The 20,810-nt window shown below is 51.9% G+C and overlaps 1 protein-coding gene across 1 annotated transcript; it reads right to left on the bottom strand.

Annotated features, from left to right (window-relative positions):
* Positions 1-45: 45 nt before the first annotated feature.
* Positions 46-17,659, bottom strand: sptb (spectrin, beta, erythrocytic). The gene is given in 37 exon segments (XM_029826981.1): positions 46-1,476; positions 1,579-1,621; positions 1,745-1,918; positions 1,993-2,123; positions 2,125-2,241; positions 2,324-2,387; positions 2,478-2,554; positions 2,631-2,827; positions 2,899-2,983; positions 3,279-3,417; positions 3,871-4,121; positions 4,267-4,417; positions 4,488-4,711; positions 5,000-5,204; positions 5,295-5,425; positions 5,509-5,799; positions 5,993-6,082; positions 6,410-6,634; positions 6,764-7,030; positions 7,123-7,269; positions 7,347-7,437; positions 7,811-8,013; positions 8,153-8,912; positions 9,022-9,159; positions 9,246-10,116; positions 10,255-10,405; positions 10,486-10,788; positions 10,868-11,026; positions 11,114-11,231; positions 11,422-11,609; positions 11,682-11,794; positions 11,910-12,025; positions 12,102-12,182; positions 12,349-12,446; positions 13,096-13,269; positions 13,365-13,516; positions 17,512-17,659. Coding segments are annotated over 37 exon segments (7,065 nt in total). The 3' UTR covers positions 46-1,284.
* Positions 17,660-20,810: the final 3,151 nt, after the last annotated feature.

Genomic DNA, 20,810 nt, shown 5'->3' with positions numbered 1-20,810 from the left:
TGCTTGTGTGTCCCAACGGCTGTGAACTCAATGAGTCGACTCGGGCGCAGTAAATTAAAGTTTATTCTCTGAAAATGTACCTGGGATATTTTACAAAACTTAAAAAAAAAAGATTAAAAACCACCAAGTGTGTTTGAAGATGTGGACAAATGAGGTGAAGGTGGTTATGTAGTTACTGGGGGGGGGGGGGGGGGCGACTAGTACTGGTGTTGGAAAAACCTTAGGTTCCATCCACGTTTGTAGTCGTGGCTCCACACTCCCTCTTAGCTTCTACATTAGCATGAATTGAATTTCTTTGTATTTATATCAAAAATCAAATGTTATTTCCACTGTCGCTCTAAAATAATCAGTTTATATTTCAGTGAATTACATTAAATATTCATTTAAAATAACAGCTTTTTGTGAAAAGACAACATGCGAGGACACAAAATAAAGGCAGGTTTTGATTGTATGTTTAAGAGTATCGCATCAGTAGCACCATGTCAAACGTAACGTAGAACATCCTTCATGCATCTGGTGAGAGACAAAGTGGAGTTGGGCTAATAGATGAGAGACGGAGGGTTTGTTAAACGAGTGTTGCTCATGTTTCAAGTTCATAGAAATAATTGCTGCCTCAGCTCAATGTCTCAGCATTTTTCCTCTTTACGACGGACCTTTCAGCCTTGGGCGAGGAGGGTGGTGGTGGGGCGGCACTGGGCTGAGGAGCAGAGGGTGTCTGGTTCAAATCCCGTGGAAACACACCCTGGGAGCAGGGTGGCACCAGGATAGGCCCCCCAGCAGCCAAAAAGCACAGCGCAACACTGAAGGTCTGCACAAGTTTTGGTCATGTTGAGGAAAAATGAGCTACTGCATCACATGGGCATCACTCAGGTCAGAGCAGCACCATCACCGCAGCACACCCTGCTGAGCTGCATCTATCATGCACAGGTGTCGGGTGCACCACACCCATATGCAAACAGCACAGTATTACAGTTCACAACCATTGTGTAAGGCAGATTAGTCCAGGACCCTCCAGTCTGTCCACCCTCACACATAAAGCAAGAACACTGCAGAATTATCAACAGAACACCAAGGTCGTAGAAACATTCTTTGGTTGAGTGTGAAAGGAGCATTCCTGTGATTTTGGCATGTTTCAGAGAAGTGTTCTGCAACAATACAGGCAAGAGTGGTGCTGTAAGCTAAACTACAACATTTAACCTTGCAAAATAATATATAAAAACAATCGGCTAATTCAAAAGCTTGCTTTGATTGGACATGGACGCCATTTTTGACCTCCCGCCTCGCTCACTTCTTCTTAGCGAAGCGGCCAAACTTCTTCTCCTTGTCCTTCTTGGTGGAGCTGGGCTCAGGTGGGGGCGGTGAGTGGGTGAAGGGGGCGGGCAGGGTCTGGGCCCTGGCCTCGGGGGGTCCCGACGGCTCCGCTGTGGGCTGCTGAATGGCTGTGTGCATGGCCTGGCTCCAGCGCTGCAGCTCCTCCTGCAGAGGTTAAAAGCAACATTTTAGAATGAAAACATCATCCACTGCTGAACAGGGGGTCAGCGGGTCGCAAGCAAAGAACATTTTATTGCTTAAACTCGCCTCATCTTTGCACTGGAACAAATACTCGCTGGCGTCTCCAAGGCTGCAGAGAGAACAGAGCAAGGCGTTATTGTGTGGACAGAGACGGAGACGGTTCCTTCCACGGATCTCTGGAACGTCCGAGGTGACTCCCGGTAACAGCGTCTTTGCACCCGGGGACGCTCACCGCAGTTTGAAGACGTGCTTCTTCTTCTTGTAGTTGGTGAGGACCTCCCAGTGGGCGCCGGCGAGGGACAACGGCTCCTCGCCGTGATAGGTGGCGCCGTGGCCGAAACTCTTGGCGTCCTTGTAGGCTGAGAGCTGACCCGGTTTCAGGACGCAGTACAGGTTGTTCCATGATCTGAGGGGAGGAGGCGGAGAAGGTGATGTTGCTGTAAGCTGGGGAGCACCACCAGGCGCGTTCCTGCCCTCTACCTGTTGGAAGACTTCTTTCCTGAGCCCTCCACGTCGTGCTTGCGGCCCAGCGGGCCCTCCTGCAGCACCGTCTGGGCCCTGCTCGCCTCCACGGGCATGGTGGCCGCCTTCTCCGGTTCCTGCCGGTAACGCCAGGGAGACGGAGGGCTCAAGCTCCAGAGACCCGCTCTCTTTCATCGACTCGATGGGGAGGGTGGACTCGGCAGCCGTGGCGTCCGCCGCGTCCGTGCCGGGCTCGACCGCTGCAGACTGGCGGAGACAGAACGTTGGGGGGGCATGAGACAGACCTGAGCGGGTTCTAAAAACGCTGGTGCCGGTGGGGCAGACTGACCACGGTGGGCTCCTCCACGGTGTAAGGCTGCGAGGATTCTTCTCCGAAGCCCGTGTCGTCCCTCCTGCAGGAAACAAGACACACACTCAGGTCCGAGGTCACCAGCCGCCACACCGGCGCCGAACGGGGTCGACCCGCTTCTAGAGCAGCTTGCCTGCTGTCGGACCGCTGCTCCTGTTTGAGGAAGTCTTCGATATCCTGCTGCTGCTTCCTCAGCTCCATCAGCTCCAGCTGCAACAGAGCGGCAACGTCAGTCAGAACCTCTCCGCACCACCGCCACGTTAAGGTGGGACGGCGTAGAGAATACCGTGGTGAGGCGCTCCAGGGCGGAGAACCGCTCCTCCCAGGCGGCGGTGGACTTCTCGAAGGCCTCGTGCCTCTTCAGGAGCTTCTCCACCTGGTCCGCGGTGAAGCCCAGGTCTCTGCTGGTCACGTAGGGCTCCTGAGCGATCAGCCACGCCTCCGCCACCGAGGCGTCGCGGGCGAACTGGCACACCTCCAGCACTGAGGCCGTAGGTTATTATGAGATATCTTTGAAGTGTGGAACCATGAGGTTCTGGTGAGGTTCTACTCACGGAGCCGGAGCCAGTCCCATCTGTCGTCCCACTTCAGCATCATCATCTCCTGCTTCTCATTCAGCTGCAGCAGCTTCTCCTTGATCTGACGGTCAAAACACGACAAACTATCAGTATTGTGGATTCTATCTGCTCAGAACCACTGTTCACAGCACATTAAACCCGGGCCTGGGTCAACTGCTCATTTCAGTTCTTTTAGACTTTTGCATTTCTAATTAGTGTTTGCTTCATCAGCCCCCTCATGAGAGGAGGACTTTTTCCCTCCATTTATGGGATCCGATTGGTTCCATTATAGCCGAAAAGAATAATGACTCCCAGAAAAGTAATTAAATCTGATGAAAGCAGTGATCCGGGGGAAAAACGAACAGCCTCGGCCTTACTTCGGCAGAGTCTCGGTGCTTGCGCGTCAGCAGGGCTTTGCCCAGATCGGTGCAGTCGGTGAATTTGGCTCCCCGGGCCTCGATCTCCGAGCGGATCCCCTGGTGGTACTTCTGCAGAAGCTCCACGGATGAGACGTCCCTGATGTGGGAGACGAGGGAGACATTACAGCTGATGAGGGGACGTTTATATACCCTGGCGGCAGAGGGTGGAACTGCAACCTCTAGATTTTAACAAGTAATTAAAACAGTCAAATGAAGCTGGTTTAATTAAAAATATATGAATATAAGATGATGTTCTGATGTTAAGTAAATATCCTGCCCTCTAGGTTCAACTGAATTCTGCTTTTGCTTTCTGCAATTTAAATTAGATTTTTTAGTAACATTGTGTTGCATTTAATTGAATGCGAGCGAACCAATTTGAATCCACGAATAAATATGGAAGTGAAGATTTAAAAGGTTTTCAGAATAAGGAAAAAAAATGTGTTTAACTTGATTTTTATTCATTTGACCTTCATTCCTAGTACCAATGGAAACTATAAAGTTTGTTTCCCTTTTCATCCCAGTTGAACAAAGGGGTGTCTTATCTCCTCACCTGGGTTTCTCCTCCTCCTGGGCCTCGATCTGCTGGATGATGCTCTCCATCCAGGCCATCAGATCTCTTACCATGGTGAAGAAGCGGAACTTGTCCGCCGTGTCCACCAGCTGTGCCCTGCGGCCGTCGCAGGCGTCCAACAGGCACTTCCAGGCTTCCACCACCTCCCGCTCTCTGGCCTGGATGCTCTCGGCCCTGCCGCCGGCGTACTGGGCGTGAAGGCGCGAAGCCGTCTCCTGGAACTGCTGGACCTGAAAGGTCAAACGCTGAGTCAGAGCAGAGTGCAACACGCTCAGAATAAAGCACGCGCAGACAGCGGCGGGTCCTCCAGCCTGCAGATATGAATCATCAGCTGTGTCTCCTCACAGCAAAAACAGCTGATTCCCACTCGTGTACCTGTTTGCCCAGAGCGGTGATGTCTCTCTCGAAGGCGGCGTGCATCCTGTGGAAGGACTCGGCTTTGCTGAAATCCTCTCCCACGTCATCAGGCAGCTCTTTCAGCTTATCGTGGATCTGAGCCACCAGCTCCGTCCCGTCGTCAAAGTACCTTAAAAGAGGAAATGACCTCAGTCGAGGTGATCCAACAGCGATGGTGCCCGAGAGGATCTCGTCCTTACTTGAGCAGCTCGTAGGAGGTGGTGAGGAGCTGGGTGCGAGTGTCGATCAGCTCCAGCAGGTCGGCCCAGCTCTCGTTGATGCCGTCCTTCCACTCCGCCATGGTGGCGGCCTCGGCGTGTCCCGCTTCAATCAGCTCATCGATGGTCAGGTTGACGAAGTCCACCCGCTCCTGACCCACCATCCCCGTCTCACGCGCAAACTCTCTGAACCTGTCCCTCAGGAGCTGAAGAAGAGGAAAAAAGACACATTTTTAGTCATTTAAGTAGATGATTCACAGGAGTCCCTTTTGTGTTTAGAAAGTTGGAATCGAATTTTGGCTGCGCGCTGTAATCGGAGAGGCCAGATGGCTCACAAAGGCGCCATTTTTCATGAAACTGTGCTGAGAATTAAAGGAAAACCTACGTTTTCTTCGTTCTCGTCAATTGTGGCACACAGGAATGTAAAAAAGTCCACCTCAGAGGCATCACAGCAGTGATTTTGGGGGTGATTGAAAGCAGATTAGTTCTGTTACCATTACGTGGTCCAGGTCCTGGCCCATCTCCTGAGAGGAGGCCACCACGTCTCTCTCTGAAATCCAGTGCTCCAGGTCCTCCACCTCACGGTTGAGCAGGAAGTGGTGGTAGGTGTGGTCCAGCTTCTTCCGGCGGTCCTCTGCCAGCTCCCTCAGCCCGGCGTACTGTTTGTCCACCTGGCCCTGGCGCCTGATGATTTCCTCACTGCAGATGAGGTAAAAGGAGACAGGAGGGTTGGTCACGTCTCATTTTTTGGCCTGAAGTGTGGCACAGTGTTGGAATGTGAGCACAAACCCCTGCAGATGCTCCTCTGTGAACATCCTCTGAGCACGGTCGGACAGCTTCCGGATGGAGTCGGCGTAGTCGTCCACGGCATGTTTGAGGACAGTGTGACGCTTCAGCATCAGCATGGCGCTCTGCTCATCCTGGGGAGGTGGAAGGAGAGGAGGATGAAGAGTAATGACACATCTTATACTTTTCTCTCACACACACACACACACACACACACCTTGGCCTTCTCGTCAGCGATCATGTAGAGCTCCTGCTCCCCGATCCAGGCTTCGGCCTCGTCTGCATCGTTGTAGTACTGCTGCGCCATGTTGGAACCCGTCAGCCTCTCCCTGCGCTTGGCCATCTCGTCCTGCAGCCAGGCCCACGCCTTCTCCAGCTCCTCCAGCTGCTCCGTGATCCGCTCCGCCTCCGGCCGGCCCTCGGCGTCCGCGGCCGACGCCATCCTCCTCCCTCGTTCTAGCACTTCGTCGACGCGAGGCTGGTGGCCTTCGATCTCCCTCTGCAGCGTCTGACGGACAGGGAGGAAGCCGGAGAGAAAAGTCCTGTCAAACCTTTCACATTCTCCCCAATAAAATCATTCACGTGCACACGTTTGGAGCCAGCTTGTGTGGATTTGCAGCCCTCTACAGGAAGAATCACCACCATTACCAATTAAAAGATGGCATTTGGGGCTAGCTCCTCACGAAAGAACGTCGTCATACCTGGTTCTTCTTCAGCAGCATCTGCACGGTTTGAAGATTGTGGCCATGTTCTTGTGACATTGCCAGAGGCATCCTCTCCTCAATCCACAGCTGATGGAGAGAAGAGCGATAACGGTAAGAGGCAGCAGGGACCTTCAGATCGGATCAGATACGCATCTTTTATGAAGAATGTTTCATTCGTGCTCCTTCATGAAATGTTTCCCAGCCCTTCCCAGCATTAAAAGACTATTGCAGGAAAAGCTGTTCTCTAAAAACATCCAGTATTTTTAGACTACAACTCCCAGAAGTCAGAACTTTTGTGGTCATTCTAAAACTGATTAATTCTGCTGCCTCTGTTTGGTGTAATGTTATATAATCAATCATTTAATGACAGCAGGGTGGTCAAAGAGGCTGTTTTCTTCTCTGGTTTATGCGTACAAGCTCATCAGCCAAGTCCCTATAGAACTGATGGACAGCTTTGGAGGCCTCCAGTTTGCCCCTGCGTTGGTCCAGTGGTGTGAGGAGCTGCTGGAATTCCCTCTGCAGGGCCTGCTGCTCGGCCTCCAGCTCCGGCTGGTCCTCCCTGGCACCGCCGTGCTTGCTGACAGCCTCCTGGAGCTCCTCCAGCTCACGTGCGCGGTCACGGACCTGGTTCTCTGTCATCTGGTGGAGAGGGAGGGAGCAAAATGAGCTCTTACAAAGTTTCACTCACTGGAATTTCCTCCACTAAAAACACGATGCTCCGAAGGTCGAAGTAAGTACAAAGCTAAAGTAAATCGTAGCTGCCCCAACCTGATGTTTCTTGAGCAGGATGTTGGCGTTGGTCAGGTCCTTGACCTCCTCGTCTCCGCTCTGTAGCTGCTGCTGCAGCTCGCCGAGCCACTTCTTCATGTCTGCCAGGCTCTGGTCGAAAAGCTCCGAGCGGTTGGCGTCAAAGAGCAGCCGGGCTTTCTCCTGCGTGGTGGACTCCAGCTTGTCCCACAGCTCGTGGAGTTTGGCCAAACGCTCCTTGACAATGGGTTCAAACTCAGGCTTGGTCTCCATGAGTGCCTGGCCCTGCTGTACTCAACAAGACAAGGCAGATTAGCGCCCTCTATCGGTAGACAGCAGTACAGGAGTTCAGCTAAATTAGAATGAACAGCCGCACCAACCTGGTCCACTTTATCAAGCCAGCCCTTGTTGGAAGCCAGCTCAGCCATGAAGGCCTGGTGTTTGAGCCATTTGCTGTGAAGGTTCCTTGCCTCATCATACGATGTGTCCTGAGCCGTCAGCATCTTCTCATTGATCCACAGAGTCAACTGAAGCAGAAACCAGAAGACGGGCGCAGGGGTCAAAATGGAACGAGTTATTCAATACAACGTGGTGATGAACTCACATCCTGCGTGTTCTGCAGAAAGTGCTGCAGGTCTCGGTTGTCTCGGAGCTTTTGGGACACCTCCTGGGCTCTGCTCTTGTTCTTGCTGTGCCTGACCATCAACACAGAGAAAACCTTATCCACCTCCACCACCACCTGTGTGGTCAACACCCACTGCTGTGGCAACAACAGGATTTGGAACAGACGCTCCGGCAGCGCTGAGGAAAATCTCTTATTAGCTTAAACCTGAAATACGGCCGTTGACTGTCTGCCCAGCTGCATTGTGGGAGGTAACAAAAAGCTCTTACAGCTTTTTTATCGCCTTTTCTTGACATTAATGATGTAGTGATAAGAGAGTCTGACCTGGTTACCACTGATATTGCTTACCATTTAAATAAAATATCATATATATATATATATACAGTATATGATATATGGCAGCCTGCCAGCTTGTTGGCTGTCTCCGCGGCCAACTAAAAACCCACCTGTCTTTGATGGAGTCCATTTTGTCCTGAATTTTCCCAGAGTAGAGGTTGTTGCTGTCCACCAGCCGCTGCCCGCTCTGCAGCGTGCCGTCTATCTTGTCCTCATTGGCCTCCATGGTGCTCTCAAAGTCCTCATGCTTCTTCAAGGCTTTCTCTGCTCCGGCCAGAGTGTCGGGCTTGTCGATGTGGGCTAAGGTGTACTCCTACAAACGGAGCAGATCATTCGAGAGGGGCCGAACAAACACGCAGCGTGGTACCCGACCATACTGCATTCTTTGAAATGCCTGGAGTGTCACTACCCCACCATTAAAACCTTCCTTCAGGAATAAAAACTAGCTGTACCTGGTTATTGAGGATGGCCTCCACAGCCTTGCAGTCCCTCATGAACTGCTGGAAACCGAGACCCTGGTCCAGGAAGTTCTTGCGGCTGTCCCACATCTTCTGCAGTTCGTACCAGCCCCGGTCCAGCCCGTTCAGCCTCTGCTCCAGCTGCTGGTACTGTGGGTCGTCCTCCTGGCCCTGGGTGACCTGGGCGCCTGTGTCCCTCACGCGGTGATAATCCTCCTCGTGGTTGCTAATGTCTTCACGCACGGCGTCATGAAGGTTGAGCTGCTCTTCCGCTTCTGGCAGCGTGGCGGGCATTTCTTCCGACGCCACAGCCTTCTGGGTCTTGAAAAGCCAGGACTGGAAGTCGTCCATGTCCTGGAGGAAGGTCTGCAACTTGCTGACCTCACCCAAGGAGGCCTCCCTGCCTTTTAGTGTTTTCTTGAGATTGTCCCAGGAATTCTCCAGCTCTCCTCTGTGTTTCAAGATGTCACCGGCGTTCTCAGGTTGGTCCTTAGCCAGCTGGTCAGCCTCGTTACGCAGGAAGTTTAGCTTTGCGTCGATGGCAGCCAAGTCCCTTTCCATGCCAAACAGTTTCCTCTGGATGGTCATGACGGCTGCCAGGTCATTGCCCAGGTCTTGCGTGGACTCGATCACACGCGTTTTGTCTCTGATCCAAGCGTCTGTCTCATCACACTCCAGCCCATAGTTGTTCAGACTAACAGCAGAGTCCACCTTTCTCTTCTTGTCCTCCACCATGGCCTTGAAGGCCTCCCACCTGGCAAGTGATTTTTGAACATTAAATACACACTTTATATCATATATATTTATATACATACACTTTTTTTGAGGACGGGTCTGCAAACAGTAATCATGTTGCAACACACCTCTTATTCAGTCGCGCCTGACATTCTTTGACCTCCTTGGTGCGAGGATGTCTGCTGTCCTCCAGCTGCTTCACAGCCTTATTCACATCCTCCACTCTCACCTGCATATTCCCCATATCCTGCGCTAGAATGCTCAACCTGAAAACAGGGGAAAACAGAATTTTACAAGGGGAAAAAAGGCCAGAAAATTCCATTTTCCTCTCTAAGATTACTTGAACAATTACCTGTTCTGTACAACTTCCAGGTCCTCCAGCTTTTCGGGCACCTCTAAGTCCACCAACCACGTCTCCTTCTGGCCCATCCAGAGCTCGCAGGCATCGGTCTCGCTGAAGATGGTGTATAGAGCCATCGTGTCGTCTAGCTTCTTCTGTCGCAGGTCAGACAGAGACATGAGCTCCATGTAAAGGTCCTTGATGTCTTTGAGACGTCTCTGGATATCGGGGGTGTTATGGAGCTCCTCTGGCAGCGCATTGGCTTGTTTGGTCAGCGCGTCTATGGTGGCTCCGTTCTTGATTGCTTGATTCTTCAGGGTGTTGTGCTTCTTCAGGAGCCTCTGGGTGGTGTATTCGTCATGGCCGACATCATCGCTGCTCATCTGCCTCTTTGCCTCCAGCAGCCAGGCTTTGAGGTCATCGGCGTCTCCCTGAAACTGGAAGAACCTCTGAGTGTCCTGGAGGTTCTGTTTCCGAAAAGCAGCCAGCTCTTCCAGCTGCTGCCACTGCCTCTGGATGTTGTCCATGCATTCCTGAACTTTAGGGGAGCCAAAGTGCTTGCTCTGGATCATCTTCTCTCCCTCAGCCAAGACCTGCTCGAGGTTGGCGCGGCGGGCTCCTAGCTCGTCTTCAAAGGCGCTGTGTTTGCTCTGAAGCACCAACACGCTCGTCAGGTCCTTGCCGTAGTCCAGGGAGGAGAAGATGTGCTCCTTCTCTCTAATCCAGCCGTCCAGCTCCACCACCTCCCACAGGAAGTTCCAGAAGCGACGGGACTGCTCCAGGCGAGCTCGTCGTTGGGCCGCCAGGGAGCAGAGCTCCTGGTAGCACAAGTTTAGGTGCTGCACCCTGTCGTGGATCACCTGAGGATCACACGGTTTGTAGGCTGGGAAACAAAAAGTGTCAACATTATTTCTAAGTTTCAGTGCAGTAAAACGTTTTTTATATAAATCGTTTGTCTTTATGCTCACACCAAAGCAAAACTGAAATAGAAGGGAATAATGCTTTCAGCCTCTGCACTCACTGTCTCCGTTGGCAAACGTGAGCGCCGCAGCACTGGCGTTCTGAACTCTCTCCGCCTGCAGCGCGATGTCGTTCTCCAAAAGAGTGTGTTTCTGCAACAGGTCTTCCACTTCCAGCAAGTGTTTCCCAAAGTCAGGAGACATAAGCCGAGCCTAAAGATGGTAGCAAAGAAGTTTAGAGTCAGGAAAACTATTAGCTGCTGAGCTAGCGAGCTAGCCTCCTGTGCTGCTACCTTCATGTCGTCCATCCATCCAATAATGTACAACATCTCCTGGAAGATCCGCTGCAGGGTCAGGTTTTTATCCAGGCGACCCCTGCGGGCTTTCAGCAGCTCCTGCAAATAGTCCCACAGGCGCAGGACGTTGTCTTTGCGCACGTCGATCCGTTTGGCGTCGTGGTATCGCTCGGACTCAAGCTCCTTGGAGATGTTCACCAAGGCCTGCACACGTTCCTCATAAGCGGCGATGTCGGTCTCAATTGCGTCATGTTTTTTCTTTGCTGCCTCCACTGCTGACAGGTCATAGCCAAAATTATCCTGCAGAGGACGGATAAAAAGGCCGTGGTGTTAGTACTTCAGGCATGTAGTAATGTAGCTATGCATAATTTATCCTCACCTGTGCCACCAGTCTTTGGTTCTCCAGGAGCCAGGTCTCCCTCATGGCGGCCTTTCTGTCAAATCTCCTCGCCATCTGCTCCAGCTTCTCCTGTCGAATGAGCTCGTCCCTCAGGACTCGCTCCCGGTCGTGCTCGGCCTTCTCCAGGCGACTCCAGGCCTTCAAACCCAAACCCCAGAATCTGGTTATGTACAATACGTTGCATTGCAAGTCTGTTTGCCCTGCGAGACATCAGTGCAACGTCACCTTGTTGATGTCCGCGACCAGGACTCCCTCCTTGGGGGTGTAGACCCTCTGATTGTTGGCCCTCATGCGACTCTGGATGGTGAACAGCAGAACCTCAAGGTTTCCCTTCTCCTGGAACCTGAAGGTAAAAATAAATGAGTTCAGCGAATTTGCCTCTCTGCTTGGTCTTATGATGCTAAATATGCTACATTTGAAGTACTGTTTATTAATGCAGTGTCTAAGTCTTTGATCATGCAGACTGGACCGCATCTCTGAGGTGCAGGTCCAGTTAAGGTGTGCTGGTAAGAGGTGTTTTAGGCTCCACTCACTTTGGCGGCTTCTCCACGGTACGGTAGGTGTTGAAGGCCTGCAGCTGCTGCTGAACTCCTGTCAGCGAGTTGGTGAGTTTCCGATTGTTCAGCACAGCGATGGTCTGCTCGATCCACATGAGCAGGTCTGACGCCAGAGTCTCGTACTTCTCGACCATCTTCTCGGTCTCGATGGCCTGTTCCAGGACCTAAAGAAGCAGGTGAAACAATGAGGACCAGAGCGCGGCGGCGCCGATGCGGGCGCCATCTTCGCTTCTTACCTTCCCAACTCTCTTCCCTTCGACAGCAAGCTGCTTCATCTTGGAGAAATAGTGATAAAATGCCACAACATAGGTGATGATGGACTTTTCATCCGGATTCTCTGTGAACACGTCTGCATAACAACAAAGACAAAACAACAAAGTAAGAGACAACTTTGAGGCTTTTTTCCTTCCCCCATCACATTTAAAAGCTCATTGGAGTTTATGAAGACGTCTGAATCGTCTCACCTTCTGGGTCCAACAGTTTGGTGACACCAAGGTTCTGCTCCGCTGCGTTAAAGGCGTTCTGGAGGTTGTGAGTCGGGTTGGACCTCTTCAGACTGCTGTAGTCCACCAGATCTGGCCTAAAGGAGATAAAAATGAAGAGTGTGAGAGACAATTGGTGGAGAAAAGAGCAGAAGAGCGCTCCTCTCTTCTTACCGGTGTTTGTGTATGAGGGCGTTAAAGGCCATGCCGTCCTTCCAGCTGGTGGTGAAGTTTGTGATGTTGACATTGGGATAGCTGAAAAAAAAGAAGGTAAGTCACGATTTAGCAAGGCTACGAGCATTTGTTAGCTGGGGCAGGGAATCGGTTTCAGTAATCAATCATTTATTATAGAATTATCGGTGATTAAAGTACCAAAGGATGAACAAAAATGACGATGCGAATGGCGAAGCCTCCCACTCACCCTGCAGTCTTCATCTGGCACCACAGAAGAAGAGCGTCTTTTGCTGAGCGCGTCTCCTTCTGGTCCGCCTGACCCGTTTCCACGATGATGTCTTGGATCTGATGAGGAACAACAAGAAAACTCAATAAACACAACATGACTCCTCAAGGCAGCAGAAATGAGCCATTTAAAAAACACATTTACTGAAAGCAAAAGAGGGTTGGTTTTTTTTTTTAATTTGAAGCAAATTCAACCTAATTTGAAATTCCGTTGACATGATTGGCTGATTTGGTCATAAAAGGAGGTAGTAATTATTGTAGTGCTTATTTTCCCACACGGTGGGGCCAGTAATTAGAGCAGCGATTTGATATGGGAGACAGAGCCTGAGAGAGGGCTAAATTTAGTCAGCTTTGGTTCTCCGGATCCAGACAGGACTCAGCTCCTTTTTTCCCTCTTTCCTTTTATTCTGTTGAAAAGTCTGAATAATACAGGAGGCCATACTCTTTGAAGCGCCGTGTCTAAAAATAACAGTGTTGCTGTCAAATTAAAGATAAATTTATGCCCACCGACGAAATAAAGGAGTCAAACAGGCATGTTGTGATGTTCTAGGTGTGTTTGGAACAGCGGATAACAGTGTCTGGAACCTGAAGGCAGCACATTCCAGGAGAAAGGATGAGCCCGTTAGAAAGGATGAGCCCGCTAGCGGAGGTGGACATTACTGAACGCTAAACGAGCGTCTAAAGTTTTACGCTGTAGATTTGAATGGACCTGGAAGCGAAGGATGATGGTCCAGATGAGCCCGAGGATGAGACGATGGTTGCCGTCGACGATGTCGTGGGAGCCCATGTTCTCCAGATGGACTCTCTGCTCTTTGAGGAACTGCAGCGCCTTGTCCACATTCTCCAAACAGTGGATACGCATTCTGCCTTTTGTGGGCTTTGGCTAAAGACAATTAAAAAAGGAGGCCAAGTATTGAAAAGGCGACAGGAAGTATCAGATTATCAATAAGTAGAATCTAAACTGGTCCGGACGCTCACCAGCCGTTCACCCGACAGCACTTCCAGCAGCTTGATGAGCATGCGCCCGTCCCGCAGGTCCAGGTAAAGGTCAGAGATGCGACATCCGACCCGGGACAAGATGGAGTTGACCCATTTGGTGAAGGTCTTCTTCTGAACCGCCTCACGCTCATCTGACAGGAGGGGAAGAACAGGGGCGGCGTGAGAAACGAAAACACCTCACATCCATCGAACGGCTCAGGATTACAGCGGCGTGGGAGGAAATCTGCATGGAAACACCTGAGCACTGACGATCTATTGATCTCTGTTTCACTCAAACCCTCAAAAACAGCGATTTTACCGTGTGAATTCGATTCAGAGCCGCTCCCACTGCACAGGCGACCAACAGGTGAACGACTGCCCACAGGTGTAACAGCGCTGCGCCCAAGAATCCACATTTTACTGGCAGAGTGAGGAGGCAGACACAGATGAAGCCGCGCCGCCTTCACTGAACACTGAAGTTCCTGGAAATCTTGGCGAGAGGGGAGCCAGTAACAGAGCCGGGGAGGCAAAACTATGGACGATTCCTACATCTTGTTAATGTCTCCTGTTTGGATCGCTGCTCAATTTCAAGGATGTGGAATATATTTTCAGGTCTTAACTCTGCGGCTCCCTCAGGGCCGCCCGTATGAAAGATGACCTCCTGAACCCACACACACCCACACACACAGACCCCAAATATGAGTGCAGAGGGCTGCATCCCGAATGAGCGGAGCCATAAATGATTCAGACCCTGACGTGGTGGAACGCAGGGAACAGAACCAGAGGAAGAGAGGAGAATAAAAATGGGCTGGAACAGAGATCTGGGGGTACAGGAGAGAGCTAGATGAACCCTGCTCCAGCTACACACCCGCGTTAGCCTGACTCTTAGCATCGTCGGGGGGGGGGGTGTCAAAGAGGAAACGTGACAGGGAATAAAGCATGCAACCACCGAGCAGCGTCCGGCGCCGCCCCGCTGCCCCCACCCGGATCCCTCCTCATCACAAAGAACATAAAAACTCCCAGCGTGCACATGGGTCTCCTGTCCTGGACGTCCATAACCCACCCTAAGTCCTGCTTAGCCTTGATGCGCTGAGGCTGCCCTCCTGCTTTTCCATGAATTAAATATCTTTGGACAAGTGCAGCGTTTACGCCAAGCCACCGCGCCGGCCGGACGGCAGCATCGCGGCACAAGCCGTACTAAACATCCCCTTGTTTCACATGCTCTCGCTCTATAATCTCCCATCCCCTCTCTGAGAGCCCCATCACTTATTCATGCTGATGGATTTTCCCTGTATATGCCGGAATCCGTCTTTTCCCATAGTCAGCTCTCGCTGGACGGGACCCAGCGACTCTACGGCACAGGTCCGAGTCGTGGCGCGACCGGTGCTGACTGCCGTACAGGAGAGGCAGCATCTGGCTTCACCTCCTCTGGTTGGTTTTTGAGTCTGAGTTGTATGTGGAAAACTACCAAAGAGCCCCGAGGAAAGGTGGTCGCAGGTGTTGGAGAGCAAATGAGGCCAGAGGTCGCAGCAGTGTGGCCTCTGTACGTGACCCCCTCCTTCAGGCCTGGAGGCTCACTGCAGGCAACGATGCAACGTGGGTAAAATACAACAAAAAGTGAAGCGCTCTCTAATGCTAGTGAACTCAGCAGATTAAAAGGGAAGGCTGATGATGTGAGCAGAGCTAAAAGGTCAGAGGTCAGCACATGAGTCCAGCTAAAAGTTGCTCTTGTCAGTAAATACAATACAAGCAGTTGAACTCACGATTTACAGCTGCTACGTGTCCCTTCCTGCTGCCTGCCGAGACTCCTCCACCCCCCCCCCCCTTGCTAATGCACTCCTGTCATTGGGGAGCCGAACAGGCAGCACAAGCTAACAAAAATGCACAGTGACGGCAAACCGCTCTCTTAAAACCTTAATAACATGAGCGAGAAGAACTGGAGTCGTCAGTGGATTCAAACCACAAACATCAAGGAAGAAAGGTGGAAAAGATCAAAGCCGTTTTGCGCGGGCAGTGAAGGCCGTACGGGAATTATGGTTTAAGTTTAATATTAAAGAAAGCAAGGTAATAGAGCTAGCTTTAGCACAAGCTAGCAATGACTGGTTTTAGAGGGGGAACACATCTGAACCTTTTTAGGAGTTTGGCCATGAATAATTCAAAGCCAACTCAGTGAACAATTGGGGCACAGCCTCGGCTAGCCCAAAATAAATAGATTACTGCGATACACGTTTGACAAAAATGCCAGCGTGGTGACAGCAACAACAGAGGGACACACACGCTCACACACACGGTGCTTCCATCAGGACTCCGGTACCTTGCAGCTGCCTGAAACGTCCATCCAGGATGGAGTTGAAGTAGATGTTTGAGGTGCTGTAACTCAGCCAGCGTGCCCGCTTCATACTTTTAGCTGAGGAGGAGGAGGAGGAGGAGGAGAGGAGCACAGGGGGAGGGTGAAGGTGAGAGGGCCGCTGACGTCTGGGGGTGCAGGAGGACGACGAAGACGACGATGAGGAGATCTGGGCGATCCCTGCCGGGGCCACGGAGAGCGGGATGTGCAGGACGGTGCCGTTTCTCTCCGGGTGGTGCTCGGGCTCCTGCTGCCTCCCGCTGCCTCCGCCACCCCCGCTGCCCCTCGCGGTCCTCCTGCCATCGGGTCTCTGGGCCCGGTGGACGGGCGGCGTGCTCTTGCTCCGGCTGCTGCTCACGCCGCCCCTAACAGGGGCCTCCTTATCCGGCACACCATAGATGCGGCCGGTGACCTCCTTGGTCACCCCGGCGCCGCTCCGGAGGGTCCCGGTCTCCCTGCCGCTGGACTTGAGGCTGATCTTGACCTCTCTGAGCCGCGGCTGGCTTATGGGGGTAGCACGCAGCAGGCACGGGCTGCTCATCGTGACCAGCAGAACAACAAAGCCGTGCAGCCTGGTGCTGGCAGAGGAGCTTGGCACGCCGCGTCTCTCCTCCTCTCCGTCTCGTGGCTCTCTGTCCTCCTTTCCAGATCCCTCTGGTGCTCAGCCCTGCTCTCCCTCCCTCCTTCCTTTCCTTCTAGCTGATCCCGTGCCTCCGCCGGGCTCGGGCGGCGTTCCATTCAAAGCGAACGCCGCCTCAGCCATGCATACAATATATCTCCGTACACGCTCCCGCACAGCCGCGGCGGCGATGCCAGGCAGAGTGGCGGTTTCACTTTGTTAATTATCAATCCCACATCACGAAGGTACGCGCTGCTACCATGTGATTATCTCTCATCCAAATGATTTAAAGGCACATCTGAGTGTGTATCAAACGGGCCCCCAGCTTTGGAAGACTGACGGGTGTTAATTCCCGAGTTCTGGCGCGGGTGTCATTGGCAGCCCCTCCCTGCTGCCCCCCCCCCCCCCCCCCCCCCCTCTTGACAGGAAACACTGATTGCATTACAGAAACATCAGCAGCAGAAGCAGCACTCTCACGCGCCGACACCCACACGGAAACCTTGATCGCTTAAAGAGACAGAAAGTGGAGAGTCGATAAACAGTCTGGACGCTGATTGGTACACTTTCACCTCCACGGCGCGGGATCGGACCCACAAAAAAGGTGCTGAAAGCCCGGCTTTGGCTGTAAAAGCTTTCTTGTGCATGTGGATGGTGCTGAACAAGTCAGCCGGTAGCCCAGCAACCGATGAATGAGTTAACAACGGAGACGCACATATGCACCAGCTAATGCCAGCAGCACCAGGAGACACCAGTTCTACCAGAACCCTCTGGACCGGTGATTTAATGTCTTACCCTCTGGAGCGCGACCCCTCGGGTCGACCACTTTACAGAAATACGCCGGCTGTCACCCTCACAGATCCACGGCTATTTAAAAACCCCGCAGGTGGGTCACAGCCTTCCAGCTCAGCCAGAAATGGCAGACATGCATGTTACATGGGGGGGGGGGGGGAGTGTAGGATGGGCATTCTGGGAATGTGCAAGTGTGTCAGGGTCCAGTTGTCGGGGTCATGTGACTTCACAAGAAACTCGAACATGTGTGCCCATGACAGCGAGTTCGCCTCATAACCTCCAGCCGGTAAACAGACCAGTGGGTGTCTACCAGGCAGAAAACCGGCCCGATGTCTCAAGCACCTGTCACATGTCCCCCCCCCCCCCCCCAAAGGAGTGGTAGTCGTGCTCACCTGCGAGGGCCTTGATGCGCGAGCGCTCAAAGAGCCGGGCGGAGCTGTTGTCGTTGTCCAGCTCCTCGTCCAGCAGGTTGAAGCGGGTGTTGATGTGGCTGTACTGCTGCGTGATCTCCGCATTGTCGAAGTCCGTGGTGGAAGTCATGGCGGCGGCCAGCGTGGCGGGCGGGGGAGGGGACGGCGTCCGGCGTCCTCGCTGTCAGAGGAAATAAGCCTGGTGGCGAGGGGGGGGGGGCGAATATAGCGGGACGGAGTGCAGCTCGTGAAGGTGGCCTGGAGACACAAGACAGCAGGGGGATCAGGTTGGTCAGTCTTTTTGTCCCTTCAGAGCTACTGTAGAAAGATAGTAGAGCAACAGGAGGGGGACTCGCGTCTATATTCACCTCACAGAAAGATAATAAGGTAATATCAATGTCTCAATTATTGCAGTGCTATAAAACATTTAATCCTCCCCCATCTTGACCTCTAGACCTTCCACATGTTTGATGGCGTCCTCTCACAAACTCCATTTTGTGGGTTCGCCCGACAGGCCGCGGTGCATCTGCGTGTTCTATGTGTGGAATGGCGGGTCGAAGGGGAACCGCTCAGATAGCTCTATCTGGAGGCAGCATAGCTCTCTTATCACGCCTAACAAGTGGGGAGTGGGGGGGGGCACCTCTGTGCTGCAGTTCAGGACAGCGACACCTCAGTTCAAATGATACGAGTGTTAGTTTGTGAGCTTCAGAGGGAATTTTGGGATTATAAACGCAAAAACAAAGACTGGCGGATAAAGAAATAACCAGTCTCACACTTGTACTTGAGTAAACCACTACATCAGGCCACTGGTGACACGATCTGACACGGGGAGTCCAGGGGACAGAGGGGGCCCCCCTGTGATGCACCACGGTCCTACTGGTCTCCAGTATCAGCCCTGTGCAGGCTGCTGATACCAGTCGAGGCAGGCTCCACCCACCGCTGGGGATCCCCCTTATCGCCTCGGGCACAAACTGGTGAGACATATAAATACAGTCTCATATAAAAACAGGCTGCAAGGCCAGATTTACCGACTGCCAACAGTGTCCTGCTCGCACACATCAGGCGGCCCCCGTCATCTTTAACCTTCGCACAAGTCAAAAACCTATATCGCCTAAAACAAACCAACCCGAATAGCTCCATCGCAACCTCAAACACAACAAAGAACTACACACACAGTTCGAGCGCCATTGAAATAACCCTATTCTGACAGATGTATAATGTTGAGATCTGTTTGGAGCAGACAGATAAAAAGGAGCAGAAATATCCCATCTTCCTGGGACGGGGATTAACGTTTCCCCGGTGATATTTCTCCGCCACGGCACCCAAACTGCAGCGCACACGCGCACAGGAAGCAGCAACGCATTAGCACATTATTGTGAGAGGATGAAACAAGAGATGGGTGCAGTCGGTGGTGATCTACAGAGTGTGATGGACCGGGGAGCCTCGTGGTTCAGAGTAAACCTGAGGCAGAAACACAAAGTGGATAGAGATCAATAGGGAAGACGATGAGCACCAGCACTAAAATCTGCCATTTCTTCCTGATCCACCACGTGCGCTGATCACCCAAGATGTGAATTAATGTTCATGTACTGGTCGAGGTCGTCGTGACTGCAGCCTCGAGCCCTCTGTAGTGAAGTGATAGTGAAACTATTCCTGGGGTGTGTTTACACAAAGGTCCTGCAGACATGGCGGCACACTCACAATTGTCCTTTTAAGGGGAGCGAGGAGGAGGAGGAGGAAGAATGCCGCTGCTGTTCAGGCAATGAGAATCGTGAGAAAAAGAAGAGATGACGAGAGAAAAGGTCCAGTTCTGTGATTAACTTCAGTCACGTCGGACTGTATCCGAGTACATTTACTCGAGTAGGAATGTTGAGTAAATGTTGGTCAGCGTCACCGTTTTATACAAACACATCGGCCCTAAAATTGGGAAAACGGAAGATTGGCCACGCTAATCGGATGTCAATACTTCAATAAGATCAACAATCCAACAAAAGGCTTTGATAACGAAATGATTTTTTTGCTGGCTGGACCAAGACAAAACCAGAAACTGGTTGGCTCCATAGTTAGTTGCAGCTCGGGGCCCCTGACGGGCCCCTCCAGGAGCCGCCCCGGCAGCGGGGAACTTTATTCCGTTACACCATGCTTATTGTTGGCTTATCTTCCACATTGGCTTATCTTCCACCTATCCCGCCTTTTTTGGTCATAACCAACTTTTGATGTGCTCCACGCGCAAACGTGACGTCACTGTGCGCACATTCAATTTTAGCCGAAGATAAACCGATAACAGAACTTTCGGCTCGGACAGTTAACCCGAATAAACGTGGTTTGAATGGTTAATGAGAAACGGAAGTCGTTTATTTCAAAAACAAAACGACGCGGTCGTTTCAGAGCGGTTGACCTGCGTCAACAGGTGTTTGGAACAAACTTTGCACTTTTAAAAAAAAAACCTCAAAATGTCGCGACAAAGTTATCGGGTTCACACTCACTTGCCTGGTGTTTAATATCCAAAGGACTTGGTGTCTAATCTCGTCAAAAATCGGTTATAATCCCATTGAAGCGGCGGCGTCCTGGTCAGAGCGGACGGAAGTCTCCACAGCGCGAGGACAAGCGGGACGAGGGCGTGCAGGCGCCGCGCGCTCCACGGTCATTCCCGACAGCCAGCGACCGACGGAGCGACCCACCCTGCCGGGTTAAAAATAAAGTGGGCGCATGCAGAACACGATGTGCGCGCGCGGAGGGCGCACATTCCTGACACGAGCCGGTGACTGTAAATGGCAGAGGTGCTTCTGATGTCCGGTAACACCCGCACCCCCGCACCCCGCCCAGCCGGGCTCCTAATCGCACTACACCCACCCGCCCCCTCAGAGATGCCACCTCTGCCGCTGACCCGCGCGCGCTCAAAGTCACGCGGGCGGGTCAGGTAGAATCGGCACGTGGAGGTCTTTCCATCGCATGCGGACAAGGTGACGTCAATCCACAACAGTAAACTTTAAAAACAGTTAACTAAAAAAACAAAAACGAATAAGTTAAATAGTAGTCAGTGTACTTTATTTGCAAGCCATCTTTATTATTTAATTCAATTTTTAAGTTAAATTGTTTAAAAGAACAAGGAGATTTAATTGTTGCTTTTATCTTGAAACATTTGAGTTTTATGGCTGTTTCACGCAAAATAATGGCGACAATTGACTTTCAAATTATTTTAAATTGTTTTTTTTTTTTTCTTTTTAAAAATAGCCAAGCTGGCCACATGTTGTTCTTATTCGCAACAGGAGGCTGAGAAC

The sequence above is a fragment of the Takifugu rubripes genome, chromosome 2 (genome assembly GCF_901000725.2).
Source record: "Takifugu rubripes chromosome 2, fTakRub1.2, whole genome shotgun sequence".
NCBI lineage: Eukaryota > Metazoa > Chordata > Actinopteri > Tetraodontiformes > Tetraodontidae > Takifugu > Takifugu rubripes.
This window is presented reverse-complemented; position numbering and strand designations above follow the sequence as displayed.